General features: G+C 37.6%; 3 protein-coding genes across 3 annotated transcripts; 2 read left to right on the top strand and 1 right to left on the bottom strand.

Annotated features, from left to right (window-relative positions):
• Positions 1-12: 12 nt before the first annotated feature.
• On the top strand, positions 13-1,041 carry LOC145485035 (phosphomevalonate kinase-like). Its single transcript, XM_081463683.1, has one exon. It carries the CDS (start codon positions 13-15, stop codon positions 628-630), a length of 618 nt encoding a protein of 205 aa, XP_081319809.1. The 3' UTR covers positions 631-1,041.
• Positions 1,042-1,183: 142 nt separating this feature from the next.
• LOC145484996 (retinol dehydrogenase 13-like) lies at positions 1,184-3,968 on the bottom strand. The gene has a single exon (XM_081463633.1). The coding sequence runs from the start codon at positions 3,828-3,830 to the stop codon at positions 2,832-2,834; it is 999 nt and encodes a 332-aa protein (XP_081319759.1). The 5' UTR covers positions 3,831-3,968; the 3' UTR covers positions 1,184-2,831.
• A 2,730-nt stretch (positions 3,969-6,698) lies between these two features.
• Positions 6,699-8,390, top strand: LOC145485392 (trace amine-associated receptor 9-like). The gene has a single exon (XM_081464060.1). The coding sequence runs from the start codon at positions 7,176-7,178 to the stop codon at positions 8,388-8,390; it is 1,215 nt and encodes a 404-aa protein (XP_081320186.1). The 5' UTR covers positions 6,699-7,175.
• Positions 8,391-9,145: the final 755 nt, after the last annotated feature.

Genomic DNA, 9,145 nt, shown 5'->3' with positions numbered 1-9,145 from the left:
CATAATTTCAAGATGGCGGACACTAACGAGCAACTTCGACATCCTAAAGTTGTGTTTATTTTGAGCGGAAAACGAAAATCAGGGAAAGATTATGTCACAAGCAAACTTACAGAGGCCTTTGGCCATGACTGCTGCGAAATTATCAGGCTTTCTGGACCTCTGAAACATGAGTACGCGCGACAAAATGGTCTTGATTTTGACCGCCTGCTTGATTCAACAAACTACAAGGAATTTTATCGTCAAGACATGATTCGCTGGGGAGAAGAAAAAAGAAACGCTGATCCTTCGTATTTTTGCAGATTAGCTATTAAGGTGACACTTTCTGGAGTCTCCAAAGAAAATGACTCATTACAAAAACCAGTATGGATCGTGTCTGACGCACGAAGAAAGTCAGATGTTCATTATTTTAGGGAGACTTATGATAAAGTTGTACACGTGCGGATAACTGCTACTGAGGAAGTAAGGAGATCACGAGGATGGATATTCACAGCAGGTGTTGATGATGCTGAGTCTGAATGTGGGCTTGATGATGAGGAATTTGATGTACTTATTCAAAATGATGGTTACGATCATCACAAGCTTAACAGTCATGTTAATTCTTTACGAAAATACATTTACTCGTCTAACTAGTCCTTAAAACAAGAGAGAAAACTTTCTTGAAAATAGAGTTACATTTTCTGGTAAAGGTGAAATTTATAATTTGGAAGCAAAGCACAAATGCACATCTCTCGTCATGTGTTGAGCTACATCAAAGTGAAACTTTCAAGATTCAAGTTAAAAATTCCAAACTTACGCTATCCGCAATCTTTTTTTTTCCTTAGCTGGATTGTCGAAAAGTGTTTCTACTGCCGTTTCTCATACAATTTTCTTTTTTGCTTTCATTTTTTGTGCAACTGACTTATAAAAATTAGGGAATCCTCTAAGCCAAGGTAGAAACTGGAGTCTAAACAGCTCCATTTACTGGCTCTAATGAGCTGTTTTTACTTTTTAAACTTTTTGCAAAAATTAATCAAAGAACTGAAGAGTACTCATGCATCTCTTCAGTACAACATAATCCAAAAACTTAATACAGTGTTAATGTTGTCGTTAATTTGATCTCAGTTAAATTTTGATTTTAACTATGGACATGCATGGTTTGTTTTCTTCTGGTAAGTTAACTTTTGTTTTCAATTCAGCCCTAGTCAATAATTATTATTGCCTAGGGATAAACTGAAAAAATGAAGCTAACTGAAAGAAAAACAAACCACGTATATTTGAAATCAAAAACTAACTACACTAAACTTCTGGATGTAAGCGTTTCCTCTTCCTAAACTTATTCCTTCGTTAGTACAGATCATGAGGCCAAGCTTCAAGAATGATCTTTAATACCCAAGTTTGATCCTAGTAGTCACAATTAAAGCTAGTCATATGGCTTGGCTGTTAAGACGCTATCATATCTCTGGGCTACAGGATCTGACCAGTGTGTGAATGTCCTGGGTTCCATCCTATTGGAGAACTCACAATTTTTCACCAATCACCAATGACAACAACAGTACTAACATTTTTCTCAAGAATTTCATCACCTATCAACTCTTGTTTCAAAAAGAACAGTAAACTAAGCTCCCAAAAATGATTACATTGTTGTAGAGTAAAAAAAATATGAAAAATCGCAAAAATAAATTAAAAAAGAAAAATAATAACAAATTTCTTTGTGTATCAAGAAGTTACAATGAATTTGAACTTAAACTCTTTTAGAGTCAATCAAACAGGATAAAGTAATCAGGTCATCTTTTTTTTTTTTTTTTCATAATACAACTAGCCAAAATGTTTAATTAACAAAGAATCAAATAATAAATTAAGCTCTTTGTTGATCCTTGTAACAAGCCGAACTGCATTCAAAAATATTCTTAGTATGATGTAGTTGTGACCACTTCGAGTCTCTTGTCGCACTTGTTTCACTTGCTCTAATTACATTAACTCTGTAAGTGCCTGTACAATTATGTTTATAATTATTTGTAATCTGCGTGCCTCACAGGAACTTGGAAAACATACAAAAACATAGGGAATATACACAGAGGCAAAACCTCAGCACCAGTCTCCCTTTAAAGCTTTTGTGCAAGTTGTTTTCAATAAGATAAGTTGACTAAATTTAATTTCCTCAATTTGTCATACAGGCACTCGGGGTGAACGATTAAGTTTCACCATTGGTACTCTAAAACATTACTGAACATTTAGTGTCCTGTTCAATAGATATTTGATATTTGATTTGACAAATCTAATGTGTTGGCATAGCTCTACAAGGAACCATCCAATGTCACTGATTGACTATTACTAACACACAAAAAAAAATCAAAACCAACCAACAACCAGCCACACACAACATGATTCTTTATAGAGGCATATTATGACATTAGTATGAGCTTTTTAGCTCATCTTGAATGCCTCCTCATTTAATGGAAATCTTAAGAATACAACAACAGTAAGAAGGCTGTTGAGCACTCATGAAGAAATTGAACTGATATATTAACTGGGAAATTGGCCAAGATATCACTAAACTAAACTGATTTCTTAACCACAAGGCTACTCATTTCCAAGAAGCAGTGGCTCTAATGATATACCTACTAGTTATTTAAGTTATATAATATATTAAAAGATATTCACCAAGCATTCAACTACAACAAATTATTGTCCACAGACAGAAGGTAGTCCAATAGGGGAGCTATCCTGAAGTGGTTTGTCCACCATTACTCCAGCTGAGCTGACTACACCGCAGTTATTTCTCAAAAATAATGGCCTGGTCACTCACTTCCGTAATTTTATTGTGACTGACGGGAAAATGTATCTGCATTTGTTCAAATAGTCTTCTCTAATCCAACCAAACCTGCACTGACTTCCCACAGTTGTTTCGCTGCTTCGTCATCTTTTCCTTGATCAGCAGGTTCCTTCGGTTTGCAATCACTGTAATATAATCCAGACTCAACATCATCAGCTACAGCGCAATGAATTGTTGTCTGTGCACCTTGACGAGGTGTCTTAAAGAACAACCAAGAGATAGGAGCAAGAGTAAGGGATGCCACTTTCGACTTGGAAAAGGACGTATGGCGAGCTAACTCGGTTTTCACAACGCCGGGATGTACAGCAGTGACTAAAATATCGGTATCTTCAAGTCTTTTGCTCAACTCGCGAGTAAAAAGGACGTTGGCAAGCTTGCTCTGAGCGTAGGCGGATCCCGGACTGTATTCGTGCTCGCTCCTTAAATCATCAAAGCGTATTTTCCCTCTAACATGAGCCAAGGAACTGACATTAATAATGCGACTTGGCTTTGATCTTTCCAGCATATCTAGCAGGAGGTTTGTAAGAAGGAAGTGGCCCAGGTGGTTGACGCCAAATTGCATCTCGAAGCCGTCCTCAGTTTTCCAATATGGACACCGCATGATACCCGCATTGTTGATAAGAATGTCTAATCGATCTTCACTTTGGTGAACTTCCTCGGCAAAATTTCTCACGGACTTTAGCGAAGCAAGGTCGAGCTCCTTCACAATCACCTTTTTATTGCCGGTCGTCATTTTGATTTCCTCGGCAGCTGTGTGCGCCTTCTCAAGATTTCTGCAAGCCATGATGACACGAGCCCCCTTTCGGGCCAAATCCAGAGCAGTTTCTCGTCCGATTCCTGTGTTTGCCCCAGTCACGATCACTGTTTTACCGTCTAGTTTCGTTTTATAGTTGCACACTCCACCGGAAAAGTAATTTCTCAACAAGAAGATGCCACCAGCACAAGCGGCAACAGTTGACAGAGGTCCAGCTATCTTCCAGACACCCTCTGGAACCGCCATGTTGAATAATGTTGACATTTCCACGTGCGATTGCCCGCTGACATTACCGTCTGCAGACTCATCTGCAGCTCAAGATAGGTCCGCAAGCGCAAATCAACATGTCGTCATTGCCTACAACTACAAGAATTCCTTTTAAATATAAAATAATTTCCTGTACTCAAAGCACAATTAAAAAATCTTATTAAGAGTGGAATATTTTGTTCGGTCCAAACGAACTTTTCAGAAAAGGAATTCAACAGAATCCCTTTTGTTTTTTTCTTTGTTATCTAAATTTTGAAGCCCTATTGCAGTGGGGTAAACTGCACTAATTTGCACAAAAAAAAAACACAAAAACAAAGAAGGATTCTGGTAGTTGTAGTCAAATGACGCCATCATGCAAATCGTCTCTGATCAAAGTTTTTTGTTTTGATTTAGCACTTTCGAGCTTCGAATAGATCGTTTTCACGTGACGTCATTACTTTCTACAGTCCAAAACTAAATAGCCACCAAAGTTTTTATTCCCATCAGGCATGAGAGGCAGTATATTTACATCTGTTTACAATTTTCCAGCTCAGTAGCCTGCTTCGTTTCGAAACCAGAGCATTTTGAATTTCACGGTTGTGGAGGTGCGTGACACAAAGCTACGATCGAGTTTTATTGCAAGATATATACTTATCTCATGCTTTTGGGCCTTTAATTTTAGAAGTTAGAGCACGAGGAAAAGTGCTTATGTAAAAGCTTGTTTGGTCAGTACTGATAATCAGTCGCCTAGATAGCCAAAGTAAGTTCCAGATGTTTACACTATTTTCCGGCCGCAGTATTGGTTTACCACGGAGGTACACCAACATGGCGTTTTCTGTACTGGGCTCTGTAAATTTCTGCGAACATTTTGACGAATATCTGAAATTTGGGGAAACACACAGGCCTAAAACTTAAAGAAGTGTCTTATTTAGTTATCTTCTATAACATCACAATTTCTTAGCTTTTTCCACTCGATGGTTTTCGATTTATTTTTTTATTGCCTGACAGTGAAAACGATCTATAGCTCTTCCTGATTTTAGAAGAACTGCCTCCTTGCTCCTGATATCTGATAACATTCACCATTTCTCATCAAAGCGCTGAGCAAACCCGCTATCAACGAGGACGATACCAAATGACGTTAAAGGTGGTGAGGAGGAAAACATCGGCAATACTATTGTTGACCATTGTTCGATGCAGGTCATCTACATCTTATTTTTCTCAGCAAAGAAGCTAGTTCGACATGGCAGTTGAACCACGCGATTACATAAATTAAAGATATCTTACTGCCAACTAATTGTCCAATTTCTCAGTTTCGACTCGCCTAATTTTCATCTTTAAATGAAGGATTAAAAAGCACCAACTATAGGGTGGGTTGTTCGAAAGCCGGTTAACGCTAACCCAGGATTTACTGAAAGCTAACAGAAGTATTCATTTTCATTGTATAAAAATGTTTTCACTGCTTATGTTTTGTGTAGTTTGAGATTATTCAAACTCAAAACTGAAGGACAACTGTAGAAACAGAAAACCTCATCGAAAAGTTACAAAACTGAGATCAAAATTCTCGCCAATCCTGGGTTAACTCAATTGGGCTTTGAACAAGCCTCCATGTATTTTAAGCTGCGACCCACTCTTTTCAATTCCTAATTCCTTGTCCTTTGGGTTCAATTTACAGATCCATTTGAAAAACACCAAACGTGGCAAAAGCAATTCTGCTCACGCATAGCCGAATTTCAACTGAATCGAAGATTTCATTGGGATAAGTGTCTGAAACAAAAGAAAGTTCTTTTAACTGTTGGAACTAAAGAAACTAAAATTTACTCTAGAAAACACTTTAAAAACGCTCTCAGGTTTGCAACATTTCAAAATACGAGTTTTCGACTGTTCAAACTATAACCTTCGATGGGTTAAATGGTCAAAAAGAAAGGCGGTGTAAAATATAGTCCCAGAAATATTATAATAGTGCAAAAAAGTGGAAATAAAGGGAAAGATTTTTGCGCCATAGAATACTGTATTGTGCTGAGAGTGGCAAGAACAGCATTGGAGATTATAATTGTGTGCCAGGATTTCAAAAAGGATTTCTGAAGCCATAATTGCCTTTGTCAATAATCGCAAAACGAAATCTTTTCAAAGTAGATGACATAGTGATCACACCATGCATGGTTCGGCCGACATCACGTTCGCCCTGTGTTCTTATTTCCTGCGGTATCAAAGGGTCTTTTTATCTTATCTTTTTTCCCGATTCTCAGATTCTATTCAGATTCTTTTCAGCATCTTTTTGCATTTTACCCACCGAAGACTGTGGCTCAAACAGTCGAAAGCTCGCCTTTACTACAAGCCATGTCCTGGCTGCAGTCCTTCGATATTCCGGTTCATAAAATAAATTCATTGTTCAATTGTTCACGCTCAGTGATATTTCTGCGGTATTTCATGGACCGTAATTTATCGTGCCAGTAGACGGCAAAACGAGCTTTTGATTCAGCTCGTGAATATTCGCCAGGATAAAAACAGCTGTCACATATTGAATGTTATCACAAAAAAAACCTCAGTAAAATGAAGAGCTCTGTTCAAACAAACTTAAGGAGCGAAAAGATTACAAAATTGTTCTGTTTTTGCATAGAATAAAACACGGTTAAAAGGCATACATCAAGAAAAAATATCTTATGGTATATAAAATCAGTACTTTTATGTAACATTTTTGTTCCATTTATAACCGCAAAAATAATACTTTTCGTTACAACATTACTTATTTTAATTGTTGTATGTCTTAAGGACATTTAAAATCTGCCATAACATTTTAGATTAAAGTGTTTAATTGCCCCAAACAATCTTGTCAGCGCTCTTAAAACGATTGGTTAGCTATATTTAAACATCCTGCAATTCTTCGTTTCACTGTGATTTAACCAATAAGTGACCCTCTTTTAATTTAAGACAACCGGAATAAGAAAACTGAATACACGAAAGTCATTTATGTCGACGCGAGATAGTTTGTTTCGCAAAGAAATGATAAGACTTAAAGTCGGCGATTGCCTCATCTCAGTCAAGAGAGTATGAAATCGTCCATCTCGTCATAATCTATTTTTTAACTGCTAAGAACAACGGAATAAAAAAGCCAATAAATTGAAATTGTTTCCAAGGAGTTGGTTTGGTTAAATATTCATTACAAACGTGACCGTCCCTAAAAATCACAAGGCAATTTTTACTGATGATATCTCACACAGAGATACTGTCCGTGTGTCAATATTTTCTACCAACGCAGGACATTTGCATTTTAGCCCGAGGTAGACTCGATCATCTTAGCTTCATATCGCCCTCTTCAAGAACACTTGGCAGAATACATCAGAAAATATCAGCGTCGTCAAGAAGATGGTCTTTGGGGGGCCAATAGAATGCCGCAATTCAAGTTCACCTCAAACGCTTTCCTTCATCACATCTGCAATGTCTTCGCTTCTTATGTTAACCACAGTTCCTGGAAATCTTCTTATTTGTGTGGCAGTTGTCAAAGATCCGTTCAAGACATTGCGTTCGCCCTTCAATCTCTTCTTGCTAAACATTTCAGCTGCTGACCTTGTAGTTGGCTTAGCAGTGCTTCCTCTCTCCATAGCTTACCACTCGCTGGAGGGAATGGGTTTAATGTACGATGCATTGACAAAAGCGTTACATCTTTCTTTCTTCATTTCATGTACAGCTTCTGTCCTGGGCATCGCAGCGTTGAGTATAGATCGCTATGTTTGTATTACTTCACCCATGAAATACCGCTTGAAGCTGAAATCCTTACAAGTCAAGAGGGCGTCTTTAATCATTTGGCTGATCTCGGTGATTTGCCCTTTCACGTATCTTTATGTAGACTTTATAATATACACGTTGGTGTTTGCCAATGGAACCCTTCTTTTTACATTACTCGTTTTGGCGTTTGTAAACCACAAGATCCACCACAGTCTACAAACTCAGCGAAAACAACTTCAGACCCTTGTGGATGGTGAAAAGTTGAGAACGAGTTTATCACAGCGTGATGCCCGAGTCACAAAAACATTTCTGTTCTTCCTTGGCTCTTTTCTCGTCTTAACTTTACCTCCCTTATCATTTAGCTATGTGTTAAACTTCTGCTCTTCTTGCAATTGCCGAACAATTCACATCTTCAGAGATTTTCAGTTTCTTTCTATATTATTTCCCAGCTCGGTGAATCCTTTTATTTACGCCCTAAGGCTTCCAAACTTCAGAAGAGCCATAACAGTGATATGCAGAAAAATTTTAGGGAATCGATTGGCGACTAAAAACCCTCAATTTCCTATTTTGGATTCTAGCTCTACTGAAGCTTTGAGTAGACATAGCCTTAGAAGACCATCGGTCTTGCCTGAGCTTCGATCAGTTGATGAAACACTTGTCATCGAGACAAACGCAAGAATTGACGTGACAACGAGACTCGGCCGATGGAGAGCAAACGCCAAAGTATCGTTTGATGTTAATCAGTTTGATATCAACACTTTGCATGTTGACAGCAAGTTTCATTGTGAAGAGCGAACTGCAAACAGAAGGGAACATGGAATATCACAGTTTTACAGAGCCACCACGACTATATAAACAAGCTGCAAGAGGATGTTGTACACAGAGTTTTATTGCTGATATCTAAATTTCTTCATTAGGTCATTACATGATTATATGTACGGAGTAACTCTAAAAAATAATGTATTAGTGAACCATAAAATAAGGTGTTATTCGGCAGAATAAATTTGTCGGTCCATGTAGTTAGGTAGCTATACATATTAGATGAGAAAGAAGAATGACCGACTGCAGCTAGAGAGTTCACTTATCAAATGTATGTACAGAAAAATATGTTGAAATATGGATTTATTCACGTTTAAGGAGAAAATTGAGCGACTGTAACATCGCAGAGAGCGCCTTGGTAACAGGAAGAGATCTATGTCACAACACCTTGGTTCATGGAGATTAAAATTCAGCTGGATCTACTCTAAGAGCATCAAGGAAAACACAGGATCTAACACTAGCTTCTTCAGCAAACAGCTGTATGTGATCGAATTGTTCTTACAATTAAAATTTTATAGAAGTATCTTTTGTTTCTTTAAAGATTAAATACTCTCTATAAACAGACGAAATATTGTGTATAAAGGCATTGTTTCCTAATGGCTCAAATTGTACTTTCAAGCCGAGGTTATTTTGCTGCATTGAGCATGAAAAACCTCCTCTTGTGCAAATTAAGAACTGATCTAAGATTCATCATCGAAAAATAAAACTTTCGCAGATTTAAATGAAAGACAAACAAAGAAATTTTACTGAGATCGGCAGACATTGAAGAGGCCAGCTACTGAATAACAATT

This window comes from Orbicella franksi, chromosome 4 (assembly GCF_964199315.1).
Source record: "Orbicella franksi chromosome 4, jaOrbFran1.1, whole genome shotgun sequence".
Classification (NCBI taxonomy): Eukaryota; Metazoa; Cnidaria; class Anthozoa; order Scleractinia; family Merulinidae; genus Orbicella; species Orbicella franksi.
This window is presented reverse-complemented; position numbering and strand designations above follow the sequence as displayed.